Here is an 18,941-nt window from a genome sequence, read left to right on the forward strand (position 1 = left end):
AGTGACATCGTTCTTCTCCAACAAAACATGAACAGGGCATGCAAAAACACATGCATGCTTCGTCTGCGGCACCCCATCTCCACTGAATTTTCTAGAAATTTTCTTCTGCCTAAGGAGTGGGCAGGACCCAGTAAACACACAAATACTTTAAGTTATAGCATGCTAATCAAATTAATTAATAATTTAAATATTAACTCCAACATATGTTAAGTACCTACTACATAAAAGACACTGGGCTTAGGAAATTTGCTGAAAGGTCTGGGACAAGCAGGTCAGTTAGTGTATTATACTTTGTGAAACTTCTGCCAGGCAGTAGGCAAGTTAAGAGCACAGATGCTCATTTCCAACATGTCTGGGTTTGCATCCCAGCTTAGCCGAGTAGGTATCCTTGGGTGAGTCTTGAAATGGAGTGGAAGAATTAACTCCCTCCCTACAAGTCTGTGCTCATGTCTCCCTTTCTCAACAAAGCTTGTCAGACACCCACAGAATACTTCACCTGCTCTGCCTTTTCTTTCCAGCATTTATCAAATTCTGAGTGACACACTCTACGACTGACTTTTGGTCTACATCAATTGTTCCTTTCCTCCCCACCCCCACTCACAGAACACTCCCTGAGGCCTGGGGTCTGTTCTGTTATTGTCCAGGTGCCTAAATGGTGCGTGGCCCATTGGAGGCATGCAAACTTTTATGGATCGAATGAGTGGAAATAATAAGATTATCCATCTCTATGGTTATTGTGAAGCTTCAGGGTGCTCAAACACCGGAAGTGCCTTCCTAGCTCAATGCCAGCCCAGAGGAAGCGTCAAAATATCAACCAGTGGGGCGCCTGGGTGGCTCAGTGGGTTAAAGCCTCTGTCTTCGGCTCAGGTCATGATCTCAAGGTCCTGGGATCGAGCCCCGCATCGGGCTCTCTGATCAGCGGGGAGCCTGCTTCCTCCTCTCTCTCTGCCTGCCTCTCTGACTGCTTGTGATCTCTCTGTCTCTGTCAAATAAATAAATAAAATCTTTAAAAAAAAAAAATCAACCAGTGATGATGTTGATTTTGTTATAGTAAAATCCCATTATAAAATTCTGCAGTGCCCTGTCATTGCAAGACTCAACCATAATGCAAATTATACATCTTATCCCTCTTTGCTTAATGAAATTGGTATAAGTGACACCTTGGGGGCACGATCCATATCTGCTTTGCTACCTTTGAATCCCAAACACCAAGCACAAGCCTGGCCTCTGGGAGATCTGTGTGTAGAATTGCATCAACACCTCCTTTCGTTTTGAAAGCCTGGGATGTAAAAACTGCCTGTGTTGCAACATCTCCTTGATTTGACTCAAGAGACTTTGGAAACTGCATGTTCCAAGACTGTGATTCTCACCCTGGACTACACTACTAGAATCATCTGGGAAGCTTTTTTTTTTTTTAAATATGATGGATCCCACACCCAGAAGTTCTAATGAATTGGTTTGGAGTGGGGGTAGGGCATCAGAAGTTTTTAAAAGCTCCTCAGATGTTTGTAATGTACAGCTGTGCCTGGGAAACACCATCTATGTAAAATAGACACAATAATAAGAATATAGAGAAAGGTCACCAAGAAATTGAATTAGACTGGGGGGCCCGGGCGCCTCAGTCAGTTTGGCATTGGACTCTTGATTTCAACTCAGGTCATGATCACAGGGTCTTGAGATCGAGCCCTGCCTCTGGCTTCTTGATGGGCATGGAGTCTGCTTAAGATTCCCTCCTTCCCTCACCCCTCCCCTTCCCCACCATTCATATGTGCTTACTTTCTCTCTCTTAAAAAAAAAAAAAAAATTGAATTAGGGAATTTAGACTCCACATGTTCATTGGTATTAAAACAGGCTCTTTAGCAGTCGCTGTTAGTAAAATTCCATGAACCACCCCCCCAAGGGGCTTCTCCTTCCAGAGGCTACCAATGGCACTGCAACATGGGGAGAGGGTTGAGGCATGTATGCTGGACGGCCCCTAGCCTAAGCCTCTGGTGGTTTGGCTTGTAAGTTGATGGTAATGACTGTTTGTCTTCTGCCTAGTTCATGGCAGAGGCCATAGAGCTTTATTTGCATTGTCACTTTATATCCCTTATCTGGACTTCTCTGACCCCAAACCCCAGGCATTCAGCCACATACCCTCTTGCCAGAGTGGAGCCCTGCTTTCAGGCCATGGTTTGGGATGTGGTAGCATAGTCCAGAAGGGTTTTTTTGTTTTGGGGGGATTTTTTTGTTTGTTTTTGTTTTTTTTTTTTTTTTACTTCCTGGAGTTTAAATCTTCCTGTGTCTCCTAATTTAAAGATAGGTAAGAATGACATAGCCCCCTAGGTCAACAGGAAGGGAAGTTGGCGGTAGAACCCATTCTGCTAAAGTCGGAAGATTGAGAAGACCTTTGTATTCCTGAATTGGTTCTCTGTTCTTTTCTCTTTGATGTTCTCTGAACAAGGAAGTCAGACCTGTAAGCCTGAGTCAGAATGAACGAGTACCCGGATGACAATGTGTTAGTGATCCGTGTGGTACCACGATGGGCATGCGGTGAACACCACGTAACCATGCCTGTCCCTTTTGGTGATCATACTTGTCTATCCCTGGTACATGCATGAGCTCCTGTAACCCTCTTAACAGCTTTGCGAGGCAGATAGAATGCATATTGTATGCACATCTTTTAGGTGAATCAGGAGTGCAGTATGGAAAGTCCTTCACTCAAGGACGTAGAAGTAGACGTCCAATTTAGCCTATTTTGAATACTTGGTTTTGTCACATTTCTATTGGTATTCTTCTTATTGTATTTCATTATTACTTTCTTTTTTTTTTATTTTATTCATTTATTTGAGAGAGAGAGAGAGGGAGAGCATAAGCAGGGAGGATGGGGCAGAAGGAGAGGAAGAAGTAGACTCCCCGCTGAGCAGGGAAGCCTGAAATGGGGCTCAGTACCCAGGACCCTGGGATCATGACCTGAGCGGAAGGCAGACACTTAATTGATTGAACCACTCAGGTCCTAACAAGCAGATACTCTTGAAACGATGGACACTGGGTGACTCAGTCGGTTAAGTGTCTGTCTTCAGCTCAGGTCATGATCCCAGGGTCCTGGGAGCAAACCCCATGGCAAGCTTCCCTGCTCAGCAGAAAGTCTACTTCTCCCTCTGCCCCTCACCCTTCTCACACTCTCTCTCTCATTCACTCTCTTTCAAATAAATACATAAAACCTTAAAAAAAAAAAAGCAAAATAATTCTATTAAAAAATAGCATCTGCTTGTTTAACTTTTATGGCTGAGCTGTCTAGACTATTGTGTCCCTATTTATTTTTATTTCCTTTCCTTTAGATCTGGAGTCTGCATTTAGAGCTCAAATATCTTTACTGTTACACTTGGTTAAGTAAGAAGTATTGATGTGACTTTTTATGTTAATGCCTCTTATGAATCTTTTATTATATACCCTACATCAGTTGATTTCAAAGGTCTGACTCTGGCCAATCTATGGTTAGGGCTTGAACTAATTTTCAAGTTTCTGTTATTAGTTCAGATCCAGGTTTTTCAACATAATATAATATTATTGTGACCAACTAAGCAAGATTTAAATCTCTAAAATTAAAGAGGGCAAAAGAAAATGGTTTTATGCTAGCCCAAAAACCTCTGCTGACTGGATTTTATTTTCAGGGTATATTTTATATTTCCAAAATACAGAAAAGTGGCATGATAAATACCCATGAACCCTATCCCCTCTCTATCAAAGCCTTTTCTTATGTCATATTTACTTTAGAAATTCTTTAAAGCCTAAAGACATTACAAATACTGTTGAAGCCCCTTATGTATCCCTCCCAGTTGCATCTCACTCTGTGGAGAGTGGCACAGCAATGTGCTGGTCAACCAGTTCTCCGGCATTAGGACAAGAGAGGGGGAATCTGGGATTTATATTGTTTGCTGATTTCTGTGGTGTAAACATCCCATCACAGCAGATTTCAAGCTATTAGCAAAACATCACTGAACATGGAATTAGAAAGAGGTACACAGAATTGGCTCAGGCAAGCTGGTATAATCCGGTTCAGTATACCACTAGGACTGGAACTACTACTATCCAAGACCCGGTGTTTCACTCCCAAGTATGATTCTGTTGCCATGAGTATATATGTAAGCATTTATTTAAAATATATAATGTGCTTTCACTTTATTTCAAATATGACATGAAGTGTGACAACCTTTCACAAAATTTTTTTCTCTCAACATTGTTTTTGAGATTTATACTTCTCCCTTGTTTAACTGTGATGTAATATTCCATTGGGGCATACATTATTTCACATTTTGCCAGTGACAATTAAGACTGAGAATCTTTTCTTATTTGTTGGCCACTTAGATTTTTGTATGTGTGAATTGTGAATTTCTGCCTTCTATTCCCCACCCGTTTTTCTGTCAGGATGTTTGTTTTTCTTATTGCTGTGTAGGCATTCTTGAGGAATTTTGGCTAGTGATCTTTGTGGATTATTTGACTTGCAAATCATCTCCTACTATATGAGGATTGTCTTTTCACTTTCAATGTGAAAATATTTCTTTGAAAAGTAGTCATATAATTTATAAGCTTGACCACACTAAATAAATGTACATTTTATAATCTGTGGATTTTGTGTTGCGCCTAAAAAATTATCTTATGGGACACCTCGGTGGCTCAGTTGGTGAACCCGTCTGCCTTCAGCTCAGGTCATGATCCCAGGATCCTGGGGTCAGGCTCCCTGCTCAGCAGGGAGTCTGCTTCTCCCTCTCCCACTGCCACTCGCCTTGTTTATGCTCTCTCTCATGCTCTCTCTTAAATAAATATAATGTTTAAAAAAATTATCTTGTACTCTCTGTTCATAAATATGCTGTATTATTTTTCTAAAATCTTAAAATTTTGCCTTGTCTTTAACCTTACTACAGTTGTTGGAGAGATGGTATATGGTAGGAAATCCAAATTTTTGTTTTCTTATGTCTAGCCAATAGCCCCATCACCACGGATTGGAAAGTACATCCTTTCTGAGCGGATTTGTCCCTCCACATTCCTTCCATGTGAAGTTTGCATGTATGTATGGGTCTGTTTCTGAGCTCCGCATTCTGTTTCATTACTGTTTGTCCATCTCTGCCTGTATCACATTGTCTTCACTGTTAAGCCCACATTACTCTTCAACTTTGGCTTAGCTTGCTTTTCTTGACTCTTTGCATGGTCAAGTGATTTTTTTTTTTTTTTTTTTTTTTTTTTGGTCAAGTTCCCTGAAGAACTCTTTTAGGATATTTATTGGAACTACATTTAATATAGATTAATTTGGGCAGAATTGACATCTTTAAAGTATTGAGTCATCCCATCCATAAAAATATTTCTCTTCAATCACACCTTTTTAAAATGTCCTGTAATAGTGTTTTAGAATTTCTCCATCACATTCATACACACAACTTTTAAGAACTTATTCCTTATGATGTTGACTAGAATATTTGTTCTATTTTGAAACTGGCTATTATTGTCCTCTAGGAATGCTGTTGATTGTTATATGTTGATAATGTTTCCAACTTTCTGAGTTTTTCCATGAGGTCTAAAAGTGGTTTATAGATGCTTTTGGGTTTTCTGTGTAAACACTAGTATCTGAAAATGAAGAAATTTTTGTGTCTTCCTTTATAGTTCTTCTACCCATTATGTTTTTTCGTATCTTATTCTTTGCATAAGTCTTCTCATACAGTGTTGATTCGATGTTGGTATCCTTATCGTCTTTCTGACATTAGCAGGAATGCTTTAACTCTCTTAACAATAACTATGATGTTTGTTCTGGGATTTACATAACACTTTTTCCTATTTTCCTAGTATATTGTGAATGAGTGTTAAATTTCATTGAATGCTTAATCTGCCTTCAAGAAAATTAGTGTATGATTTTTCTCTTTCTATTCATAATATGTTAAATTATATTAATAGTTATCCTATTTGAATCATACATTCATTACTGAAATAAACCCTACCTGGTCATGATGTTTTATATATTTGCACCCTGATAAGTTTGATTCGTTCATAATTTTTTAAGAAATTTTTCATGTGTGTTCATAAATGACTGTAATCGATAACTTCTTTCCTCATACTATCTTTGTCTAATTTTGGTATATGACTAGATTTATATTATTATTTCTCAAAATCTTCCCACATAAAACATTTTGGAATGCAGTTGATGCTTCATTTTTGTTTTCCTTTTTGTAGCCAAATCTCCCCTTCCTCTGGTCATCCCTGCGATAGCCTAGAAATTTAAGTCTCGGGATTGGTGTCTGGAAGAAATCTCTAAATGGTCAGGAAACTAGGTCAGTGAAAAGAAACCACTTTCTCCTTTGAATGGGCCCCTAAAATCCCAAAACCTTTGTTTGTTTCATTTCCAATTAAAGAAGAAAATACCAACTGTTTTATATACTCCTTCTCTTGGAATAGAGAAGAGTTACCTAAACTGTAATTTGAATCTTTCTTTGAATATTGAGGAAAGAGAGACCACTCCTTTTTCTTTTTTTTTAAGATTTTATTTATTTGACAGAGATCACAAGTAGGCAGAGAGGCAGGCAGAGAGGGAGGGGAGAAGCAGGCTCCCTGCTGAGCAGAGAGCCCGATTCGGGGCTCGATCCCAGGACCCTGAGATCATGACCCAAGCCAAGGGCAGCGACTTAACCCACTGAGCCACCCAGGCGCCCCGTGAGACCACTCCTTATATTGAATTTCTATTTTAAAATTATTAGAAAATTAAAATCATCTAAGCTCTCTTCCTTCTTCAGAAGATGAGAGTAAAATCTCCCCTTTCCCTTTAACTCTTTCCCTTTATTCTGTATATGTCAAGTCACTGCTTATAAAACACTCCGCTAAGTCTAGTCTTCGTCTAAAAAGAAAAATTATTTGGGCCATCCTTTTTTCCTTCCCTGAAGTATAATTTAGAAAGCGAATCATGGGGTACATAGAACATGAAGGCAGTCGAAGGTGGGGGAAGTTATCTTTTCTTTTAGTGCATTTTGCCACCACCAAAATCTCTTTAACTTCTGCACAGTGGTAGAAATGTTTTTACCCGCAGGCTCTTTTCAAGTGGACTTTCAAGGCCAGTGTTAATGTAGCTGCGAAATTCACGGAACATTTGGTGCTGTTAACCTCATTCCATTTTCTGTTCCCATGCGCACATGTGTCTGTGTGGTTGCAACAGGTTAAAATGCCAGCTGACCTAGTTAGGTAGGTGGGGAAAGAAAGTGCTACTCAGAGTCTGTTGTAGACCAGAAGGGGAGAAGCCCCATTCTTGACTCTTAACCCGTGTGAGGCAGTAGAATCTTCAAGGTCAAACTACACTTTCTGCCTTCAAGTTCACATCACTGGTCAGAGAAAATTTTACATGTAATATGTTCTGTAAAAGAGAACAGTGTTTCCTCTAATTGCACACCCAAACAAGTAAGAAATGTAAGTAAGTAAGAAACGTTTCCTTCTTTTTCATAGTCCTACTCAAAAAGGAAGAAATATTTGGAACTCAGGGAAAAGGGAGAATACCCAAAACCCGAAGGTGGGGCGATTCTAATCTCAGCTGTGAGTACAAAACACAATCTAGGTATCACTCCCTCCTGCCAGTGTACAGGAACGGTTGTTGGTTAGACACATGGAAGCCATGAGAAACCTGGTCCCCACCGTTAGGCTGTAACTCTAGAAGGATGGTCCTGGTCTTTCTGGAGTATCTTTAGGGGCTGATATATCCCATTCCATGGCCACATCTGTGCTCCCCTCATACAGGGCATATTATTTTGTAGTTAGTCTTCTTCCGGTATCTCCCATACTCCCATTTTCACCAAACTCCAGCCACAGTGGCTTCCTTTCTGTACCCTCACACAAGTGAGCCCAGAATGAACTTGATATGCTCAACTGATCTCTTAACCGAGTTTCTCCTTCAGCCCTCCCCACTCCAATATCACCTCCTTCCAGAGCCTTCCATGACTGTTCCAGTGCTGTTCCAGCCCCACCCAGCCTTTGCGTTGTGTCACATAGCATACTGTCATATCCTGTTGCTTTGTTTCATTTTCCAGTAAAACCAATATTTTATTATTTTTCACATAAACGTTTCTCATTAGGTGATAATGTGTTATGGCATGCGAGGTTCTATCGTAATTTCATTTAGGTTTTCTGTTTTGATCAAAATGGTGCTTTCAAATTTTATTGTATTATGTGAGAAAGCTTAACGTGAAATCTACCCTCTTAACAAAACTTAAAGCGTACAATGCATCATTGTTAACTTGGGTACTATGTTGTATGGCAGATATCTACGATTTGTTCATCTTATTTAACTGGAACTTTTTGCTCATTGATTAGCAACTCTTTTATTTCCCCCTATCCCCCATCAAACCCCTGGTGACTACCATTCTACTCTCTGATTCAATGAATCTGACTACTTTAGAGTCCTCAAGGACTTTTTATGCTGTTTGTGTCTTTTGCGATTGGCTTATTTCACTTAGCGTGATGTCTTCAAGGTTTACCCATGTTATCGTAGATTACAGAATTTCCTCCCTTTTTTAAGGCTAAAAAATATTTCACTGCATGTATATATCACATTTCCTTCATTCATGCATGGATTAAGTGGTTTCCACATCTTGTGGAAGTGTTGTGACTAGTGTTGCCATGACCATGAGTGTGTTAATATCTCTTCAAGATCCTAATTTCAGTTCTTTTGGATACATACCCAGAAACTGGATTCCTGGATCATACAGTAGTTCTATTTTTAATTTTTTGAAGAACTGCTTTCCATAGAGGCTGCAGCATTTTGTATTCCCACCGAAAGTGTAAAGGGGTTCTAGTTCTTCCCATCCTTGTCTGCTTATCTTTTGTTGGTTACTATGTTCTTTATGGATTTAGTTTTTAACATTTACCACCCCTGATCAGAGCATAAGCACCATAGCACGGTGAACCCCCATGTTCTTTATCCCATACCTCCATACCTATAGCAATGCCTGACATGGAGCCTTGCAATAATTATTGTTGAATGGAGAGTAAACAAGATGGTGGGCCAAATACAGTAGGACAGTAGCCCTATGACAAGAGCACAAAAGAAATCCCATTACTTCCTCCTCACTGTTGCCATCCTTGGTGTTTGTCCTATTTTAGAAAATGATTGTATAGGAAAGCTAGCCAAGTGACTCGAGCTAGGGCTCACAGGTAGACAAGGTCTCTCACCAAAAACACCATAATGCAGAGACCAGACCTTGGCTTTCTTGAGTCAGTCAGGAAATATATCTTTCAATACATGTGTTTATAAGAGAGTGCATGACTGGGATTCAACAGCTCTGATACTAACCCCAGCTGTAGCCATTAATTATTAGCCAAGTGAACTAAGGTAAGCTCCTTCCCTTGTATGAGCCATGATTTCCTCACCTTAAAATTAAGTGTTGGACTGGAAGGTGTCTGAGCTCCATCCCGCCCATTGCCATTGATTTGAACAATGAATGCCAGTCATTCATTTACAGGTGAGCTATACCCAGAGCCTGGGTGAGTCCGCAGAGACACTTCCTCCTATCAGGTAGTCCACTCTGGAGAGGAAGTTAAAGCTCAGAGAGGGCTTGATTAGCATAACATACAGGACACAGGGAGTTGACTGTTGTCAAGGAAGATTCTGTTAAGCCATGCTGAATTCTGCTAAAAATTCTTCTCTGACCAGAAAGAGGATTTGTATTAAAAGACCAGGACACAAAACCTAGATCTTGAACACTCCATCCACCAGTGATGGAAATTACTGGCTCAGAAATGTTGCTTCTTTGACTATTACTTTTCTTCAGCCATTTTTCTTCAACCAGTGTTTAGGTCCCAATGATTAGATTTCAACTATTTTTAATTTATTCATACCCATCCATCTGTAAAAGATATTGGTATGAATATCAGGATTGTATTTTCCAAAGGAAAAATAATCTTACAAAAGGAATGTTTTTATAAGGATGAATGTTTGAAATTGGGAGTAGCCCAAAATCATGCACTAGTAAAAGATCCGTTCAATGTGCAAGATAGACCAATGGATTTTAAAGTAACAGGTGGGGTATAGTGCGTTGGTATGGTTTTAGACTCCAACAGATCTCTAAGAAATTATCATACGTTCAGTTTCAGTGTAATGTCAAAGAATACCCACACTTTTCTGAATAGGTATTCAAAGACTCCTCTCTTTTCCAGTGACATATCTCTGGGAGGCTAGATTGTTTTCTGTGTGCTTAATTAAACTAACAGGGGTGCCTGATTGGCTCAGTCAGTTAAGCATCTGCCTTCCGCTCAGGTCATGATCTCAGGGTCCTGGGATAGAGCCCCACATTGGGCTCCCTGCTCAGCAGGGAGTCTGCTTGTCCTTCTGGCCCTCCTCCTCCTCCACTCATTCTCCCTTTCTCTCTCTCTCAAATAAATAAAATCTTTAAAAAAAATAACAGATTGCAACAGATTGAATGTAGAAGCAGATATGAGAATCCATCTGTGTTCCATTAAGGTCAACATTAGAGATTTACAAAAATGTAGAACAACACTACTCCTCTCACTAACTTTTGTTATACAAAATCTGTTTTTCACAAAAGTTATTTATATTAACATGTATTAGATTTATTAAATGAACTGATCTATTTTAAAAATATTTAATTCTAATTTATAATAAATATGAATAGATATAATTTATATACAGAATTGTTTATAGTATATACAGGTCATAATAGCATTAAGTTGGAGAACAGCTGCCTTGAATGAACAGGACTCCATGGAGAGCTCCACTTCTCACACAGTTTACAGTGGGTATTGTCATCATTCACCTTCAGATAGGAAAGGAAAATGAAAGATCCAGATATTTGCGGAGAGCCTCTAACAAGAATGACAGAAGCCAGAAGGATCAAACAGAGTAAAGAGAGCTCAGCAGAAAATAAAAGGCAGGAAAGAAAAGCCCCAAATAATTAATAATAATAGTAGTAATATCATTATTTTTAAAGAGAAGAAATGTTGCACTCATAAGAACAGAAACTTAAGAACCATCTAAAGAGCATATTTTAAAAAAACACTCAAATTAAAAATCAGATGATCACATCAAAAAATGGGCAGAAGACATGAACAGACACTTCTCCAATGAAGACATACAAATGGCTATCAGACACATGAAAAAAAAAATGTTCATCATCACTAGCCATCAGGGAAATTCAAATTAAAACCACATTGAGATACCACCTTACACCAGTTAGAATGGCCAAAATTAGCAAGACAGGAAACAACGTGTGTTGGAGAGAATGTGGAGAAAGGGGAACCCTCTTACACTGTTGGTGGGAATGCAAGTTGGTGCAGCCACTTTGGAGAACAGTGTGGAGATTCCTTAAGAAATTAAAAACAGAGGGGCGCCTGGGTGGCTCAGAGGGTTAAAGCTTCTGCCTTCAGCTCAGGTCATAATCCCAGGGTCCTGGGATCGAGCCCCACATCAAGCTCTCTGCTCAGCAGGGAGCCTGCTTCCCTCTCTGCCTGCTTGTGATCTCTGTCTGTCAAATAAATAAATAAAATCTTTTTAAAAAAAGAAAGAAAGAAAGAAAGAAAGAAAGAAAGAAAGAAAGAAAGAAAGAAAGAAAGAAAGAAAGAAATTAAAAATAGAGCTTCCCTATGACCCTGCAATTGCACTACTGGGTATTTACCCCAAAGATACAGATGTAGTGAAAAGAAGGGCCATCTGTACCCCAGTGTTTATAGCACCAATGGCCACAGTCGCCAAACTGTGGAAAGAACCAAGATGCCCTTCAGCGGATGAATGGATAAGGAAGATGTGGTCCATATACACTATGGAGTATTATGCCTCCATCAGAAAGGATGAATACCCAACTTTTGTAGCAACATGGACGGGACTGGAAGAGATTATGCTGAGTGAAATAAGTCAAGCAGAGAGTCAATTATCATATGGTTTCACTTATTTGTGGAGCATAACAAATAACCTGGAGGACATGGGGAGATGGAGAGGAGAAGGGAGTGGAGGGAAATTGGAGGGGGATATGAACCATGAGAGACTATGGACTCTGAAAAACAACCTGAGGGTTTTGAAGGGGAAGGGGGTGGGAGGTTGGGGGAGCCAGGTGGTGGGTACTATGGAGGGCACGTATTGCATGGAGCACTGGGTGTGGTGCATAACAATGAATTCTGTTACACTGAAAAGAAATTTAAAAAAATCATCAGATAGTAGAAAGGAAAACATTTAAAAGAGGGGACAGAAAATAAAACTGAAGTCTCCCAGAAAATGAACAATAAACAAGAAGATAGAAAATAGGAGAGGAAGAATAAGAAAGATTAGAGTATCACTTGAGGAGATCTAAAAATGTGAGTGATAGGAACTTCAAAGAGAGAAGAGAAAATGGGGGAAAGAAAATATCAAAGACCTAATTTAGGCATAGAGTTTCCTTAGCTTTTTGATCCAAGCATCTGTACATACTTCAAAATTACTAAGGACCCAAAAAGCTTTTTTTTATTTATGGTGTATGATTGTTTGTTTGCCATGTTAGGAATTAATACTGAAATTATACATATGATAGAAATTAAAACTGAAAAATCATTAAGACTTCAATTTATTCAATTTTAATGAACCCACACATTTTTAGAAAAATAATTTAACCACTTTTTTCCCCTAACATTAGTGTATTTATTGGAATTGGTTTACATTTTTTAAATTTCTTTATTGTCCAACTTAGTAGAAAATCACTGGATTCCTAAGTGAGCTTCTACTTTCCATCTCTTTCCTCATCCTGAGTTAATGTCACCTCTGGAAAAATCGTCTGTACTCTCATGAAAGAATGAAAGTAAAAAAGCCAACATTGCCTAGGAATCCTTATGAAAATCGTGACTGTACAGACTCCTGAAGGGGTCTCAGGAATCCAGGGACAACTTGGAGAAGTGATGCTCAAAAACATTTCCCAAATAGTCAAGTTGGCTCTGTGCCTGAGAAGATTCACCTCAAAGTCAGCCATCACAGAATTTCAGAAATATGTTAACAAAGAGACAACTCTAAGAGCTTCCAGAATAGAAAATCAGGTCACACGAATCCTGGATCATGGATCAGAATGTTACTGGAGTTCTCAGCAGCACTGGAATTCGTAAGGCAACAGATATTTTCCTGAAGAGTCAGAGAAAATTATTTCCAACCGAGAATTCTATATCCAGTGATATGACCAGCCAAGTCGGAAGGGAGAACGTTTTAAAACAGGAAGAAGAGTCTCAGAAAACGTATCACCTTTGACCTTGACTCAGACAACTACTAGATGTTGCCATCACCCAGAGAAGGATACATCTGAAATGGTAACTAAGAAACAGGGCATCTAACACAGGAGCCAGGAGAAGTACTTCATCTGGATGGTGTTGGGAGAACCCAGCAGGTGTGGAGAGCAGGTTAACCTGTTCAGGTGAGGGCAGGAGGACTGAGGGCTCCAGCAGGAGATGACCAAGAAAATACAACCAATGGGTGATTGGATGTTTGAACACAGGGAGGCAAAAGTTACACTTACAGCGCAAAGTCTGAGGATAAATGAGTTATGTGTACTTAGAAAACGAAGCACCAAAAAAAAAGGTGTGGGGGTTGATTTTAACTCCAGGGAAAGCATGTAATTTTAACTCCAGGGAAAGGAAATGTAATTATGGTGTACGCCCAAGCTCAGCTGAGGATATATCTTTACAGTCTTCAGAATATAAGCTCTGACTTTTAATCTAATCAAATTTCATACTAGAAACCATTGAGATCAGACAAGAGGAAGTCTGGGAAATTAAGAAATAAATATCTCAAATTGAAAAATGCTGAAAATGCTATATCAGCATGTTTTGAGCCATGGATAGAAAGAGCAAGATGTTGAGAATGCTTCTTGAGAGTGGCAGTAGAGAATGGGAAACAGAAAATAAGAGACTGCTTGTTTTTATTATTTAGCTTTACTATTTGACTTTTTTTTTTTTTTTAAATAGGCCCCATGCCCAGTGTGGGGCCTGAACTCATGACCCTGAGATCAGGAATTGCATGCTCTACTGACTAAGCCAGCCAGGCACCCCTATTTAACTTTTTCTTAAATATGTAATATACCTCTAATTAAAATAAGCATTTAACATAATAAAATATGTATTAATACGACTTCTAGAAAGTGCAATTTGGAAATGTGTTACCATTTAACTCTGTGATGCCCTTTGACCCAGGAATTCCATTCATAGAATTTTACCTAATAGGAAGTGGGTTACGTTAATTATACTATATCCACACAATGAAATAGTATGCAGTTCCGTAAAATAATGTTATTGCCATTAAAAAATAAGATAGGTTTTCATCTGAGGAAAGATCTTTCCTCCCAGCATATCTTTCCTTTAGAGCACTATCTCCATTATAATTTTATTTTGTTTATTTTTTTATTTTTTTAAAGTAAGCTGTATGCCCAACATGGGGCTTGACCTCATGACTCTGAGATCAAGAGTCCTGTGCTCTACGAACTGAGCCAGGCAGGGACTCCCTCTCTGTTTATAATTTTACATTTGTTAATGTGCTCTTTCATGGAATTCCAGTGGATTCCAAGCTCCAGGCATGCAGGGACTATATCTCCTTTGGCTCACCAATGTGTTTGTTCTTATGCCTTGCCCGGCATTTGGTACCTAGACAGCTATTTGATGAATGAATAAGTAAGTGTGTATGAACAGGCATACAGACAATGCCAACCATCTAGAAGACTTAAATGGCAGGAAGGGCTTATCTGTAGGTGGGAGAGTTAAAGGTCAGACCTGTGTTTAAATCCCTGGGGTACCATGATCTTGGGCAAGTCCCTAATCCAAGCCTGGGCTATAATAACAATAGGTCCTCAGTTATCCAATTAAATATGATTCCTTGTAGCAGTTGCCTCCTCTGGACCTACCTGCTCTCCCACCTCAAGAGTGTACTTTGGCTTTGACCATCGTTAAACCCTTACTTTAAAAAAAAAAAAAAGATTCCTTGTAAATGTCATATGAACCTGTAGACCTCTGAGTCACATAAAATGTTCTCAATCATCAGACTAGAATCTAATACTTTCTGGCTTTTTTTTTTTTTTTTTTTTTTAGTGAACTTCTACAAGATTTGGAAAACTGTGAAAATGATCCTGTGGCCATAGCAGAATGTTTTGTGTCCAAGGTAAGCAGGGTTCATTTCTCTGGACCAACCAAGACAGATGCAGATTGCAAATTGTTTTCATTTTCAAGTTAAAATGACTGGTTTATTCCATACTGGATGAAGTTAGCCACTAATCTCTCTCACTCTTTTTTCCTTTTTTCCACTAGCAAGGAAAAAAAAAAAAATAGTGTTACTGTCCCCAGTAAGTTAGGAAATGCTAACTTAGTAGTTGTCTAAGAACTTGTATCATTACTAAATGGTGTTTATGCATCTTTCCTAGGAAAGAAATTTGAGCATGGTGGGGAGGAAAATCCAGAATAGAATAATGTATAAAAAATAAATATACACAGAATGCCTCAAGACGAGCTACAAAAATCTGTTAGAATCTAGGTATTTTATCTACAATATATATGGCACTAGTCTAGGCTGTATAATTATCATGGAGGAGGGAACTAGAGAGAGGCAGATCTTTAATCTTCATTTTTAAGCTCTTCTATCTTAAGAATGCATTCTCATTTTCCTACATGTTTCTTAAGCTGATTTGATGGTTTAGAAAAGTAGAAGGATCTGATTCTGAAGCTCATGAAATGGCCAGCTCCAACCTTGCACGAGGATTCTGAAACATACAAAATAATCCTTTACATTGTTTTCCCACATGCTACCTTCTCTATGAAGAATCTTCCCAAGTTTCTCTTAAACCTGCACCAGCTTTTGTTTGGAAAAGGTCCTGTGGAAATTATTTTGCAGCAAAACGTCATGCGATTTCCACAGTTGTGCTTCAAGGGCACAGAAGTATGAGCGAGGTTCATGATGGTGCTCGGAATCAACCAGGCACTAACACTCATTTAGAGCTGCAGAGTGCACTGTGAACTTGGAGATGCCCAGGACTTGTTTCAGGGTCGTTTCCTATAACCACAGAGCCATCCAGTGGTTTCAAATCCAAACATAAGGCTCCGGGTTTTATTGAAGCGTAATTCCTTAGGGGCAGATGACAGGCTCGCACATAAAACCCTCATGACTGTGGGCAGGGGTGCGGAGGTCCCCGTGTTAACATGTGAAATGTACACGCGTGCTTCTCGTCCTATGTTGCCTGTATCATAATTCATTCTCATAAAGGGCAGGAATTTGAAAAAGAGAAGGAAGAGGGAAGAGGGAGGAATGGGTAAAAAGATGGGCCGTGTATATCAAAGAAGATACGTTAGCAGAGCCACAGCATGTAAACAACATGGGAGCGATCGGAAATGCTCCGGCTTTTACTGGTGACTAATCACAAGTTGATTAAAGACGGTCCAGCATAGGCTTAGCTCCGGCTTAATTATTCACATAAAAGTCTGTTTATGTGCCACGTTGCCAACTCCCAGATCTTATTTTTTCATTGTAATAGTGCCAAGTTTAATTAGAAGACTGACTTCAGCGCTCCGCACTTTCACATGGAGGCCGGGCTCTGCGAGAGGCTCTTTGGGGCTGGCCCAACCTGCCTCTCACTCAGCACCCTGAAATTTAGAAGATGTTACGTTTTCTGTAGCACAACCAGCTGCTCCACTCTGGGGAGGAATGGAAAATTACTTTAATTGAGAGGCCATTAATGAAAGAGGGAAAGCTGGCGGTTGACTCCTGCTTTAATCTGAATCACTGGGGCTCACACACGGATTCATCTTTGACCTTGCTTTTGTGGCATGTGGAGGTTACAGAAATCCTTCCTGACAAAAGGAGACTACGGTCCTTCTTACCTGCTGCTTCTCAAAGCACAAGGGGCTGCAGAGGCCACTCTCGAGAGAGACAGAAGTAAAAGTTCGCCAGTGGGCAGGCCGAGCTGTCTCGCAGCAGATCCGGCTCCTATGGGTCTGCTCGGAAGGGTCCAGAAACACCTGGAACAGGTTTCCTCACTTCCCTGCTTAGCCTCAACCCTCATTTCTGTCTCTTATCCTGGCTCTCAGCTGGGCTGACCCTAGGCAACATTTAGGAGGGAGACAGAATTTATCTACAGGGACCCAGCCTCTCCTGAACCTCCTCCTCCCCCCCCCCCATCGGTGCCCTTCTCCCTTCAGTGCCCAGGCACACACACCCACGCACGCACACCCCTACCCACTTACTGAGATTATCCTCAAGAAAGTTCGACATTGAACATTCGTATTATTGGAGTGAACTCATGTCCATGTTACCCCCCACCCAGGTGCTACTTACATACAAGCCTTTCTCATGTGTCCAGGGAAAACTTCTCAGGAATCAGTGTGTGTGTGTGTGTGTAGGAGGGGTGTGTGTGTGTGTGTGTGTGTGAGAGAGAGAGAGACAGAGACAGCGAGACAGAGAAAGAGATGGACCCCATAGCAGAAGAAACCCTAAAACCATACAGATATCTTTACAGCAGTTACTCAGCCAGTAAACAGCTGAGCACCCCATGTGCCCAATCGGCCCACCCTAATTACCTCTTTTATTTGGTTCTTTCATAATTTTTGCATCTCTAATTACAATTTGGCAGAGTTGAATCAGAAAGAAATACCTATTTTTATATAATTTCTTTATCATTGTCTTCTTTCCCCTATTACTTCTAAAAAGGATTTGGGATAGTATATATATTGAATAAAAGGCATTTAAGGATTAACTAGGGGCTACTGATTTTTGTATAAAACCATTGTTTGGATTGTCCACAGAGCTTACAAATCTAAGCTCAAATATGCATTTGATTCTACATTAAGAACATAGAGCTGATTGAAAATAAAATCTTAAAAAAAAAGAACATAGAGCTGATTGAAAAAAAAACAATTTAATATTGGAATAAGCCACGAGATCACAAAATGCACAGCAATTCAATTGTGCAGAAGTCTTGGGGCTTTATTGGGAATAGGTGTATGTAAGTCAGGTATATGATGTAATTTAGATATATTTTCATTGAAACCATTTTTTTTTTAAGATTTTATTTCTTTAGAGACAGAGTGTGCAAGCGGGAGACAGGGGAGGGAGGGCAAAGGGAAAGGGAAAGGGAGAATTCTAAGCAGGCTCCATGCCCTGGAGTGGAGCCCGACATGGGGCTCGATCTCACAATCCTAAGATCATGACCTGAGCTGAAGTTAAGAGTTGGATGCTTCACTCACTGAGCCACCCAGGCACCCCTGAAACCATTCTTTTTAAGTTTGGCATTTCAGGTGATCCTAAAGGTCCCTAAACTTAAGGAAAGTCAACCTGAAATTAGTCAATCCCATGTTTAGTGTGGCAGGAGGTAGGCAGGGAATAAGCAAGAAACTCAGAGTATGTGAGCAAACCTCAAGAAAGGCTCCATCTGACTTTAATTTACTAAGTACCTTGGGCAAATCACTTTGTGGGTCTTGTCCACAGAGCCAGGGCCTTCAGAGCTCCACAGCTCTGTGGAGTGTGTGAGTGTGACACATGTGTGGGCCCAGGGAGACCAAGAACAACCCAAGACCCCGTATGGTGAGAGTCACAAGAAACTGGGTGCTAGGCCCTGGGGACCTAATACTTTTCCAGGAGAAACCAAGATATTTTGATCTTCCAACTTTTGGAAACTGGCAACTAATTTAAATTTTCATGAAGTAGTATGTTTGACAATCTGGCAGCATACGCAGTTGGCGAGGCCGTGGGGAAACACGCTCTCCTGTACTTGTGGAAGAACAGAATGGCACAGGCCCCTCAGAGGAGAATTTGAGTGTATCTAGAGATATTATGTTTGAATTCATCCTGTAATCCAGCAGTCCTCTTTCCAGAAACCTGCTCTACAGGGACAGTGACTAAAATGCAAGTGTAGGTAGGGGTGCCTGGGTGGCTCAGTCAGTTAAGCGTCTGCCTTCAGCTCAGGTCATGATTCTGGGGTCCTGGGATCGAGTCCCGC

At 40.1% G+C, this 18,941-nt stretch overlaps 1 protein-coding gene across 4 annotated transcripts in view; it reads left to right on the forward strand.

Moving 5' to 3' along the window:
- Positions 1–18,941, forward strand: part of PLEKHG1 (pleckstrin homology and RhoGEF domain containing G1) — a 218,483-nt gene that overhangs the window by 160,322 nt on the left and 39,220 nt on the right. For all 4 annotated transcript variants that reach the window (XM_032836355.1, XM_032836354.1, XM_032836356.1 and 1 more), the window contains one exon: positions 15,049–15,118. In XM_032836355.1, coding sequence (XP_032692246.1) covers positions 15,049–15,118 — 70 coding nt within the window. The remainder of the gene's footprint in view (positions 1–15,048; positions 15,119–18,941) is intronic.

Source organism: Lontra canadensis, unplaced genomic scaffold (assembly GCF_010015895.1).
Source record: "Lontra canadensis isolate GAN:19392208 unplaced genomic scaffold, GSC_riverotter_1.0 scaffold92, whole genome shotgun sequence".
NCBI classification, from domain to species: Eukaryota; Metazoa; Chordata; class Mammalia; order Carnivora; family Mustelidae; genus Lontra; species Lontra canadensis.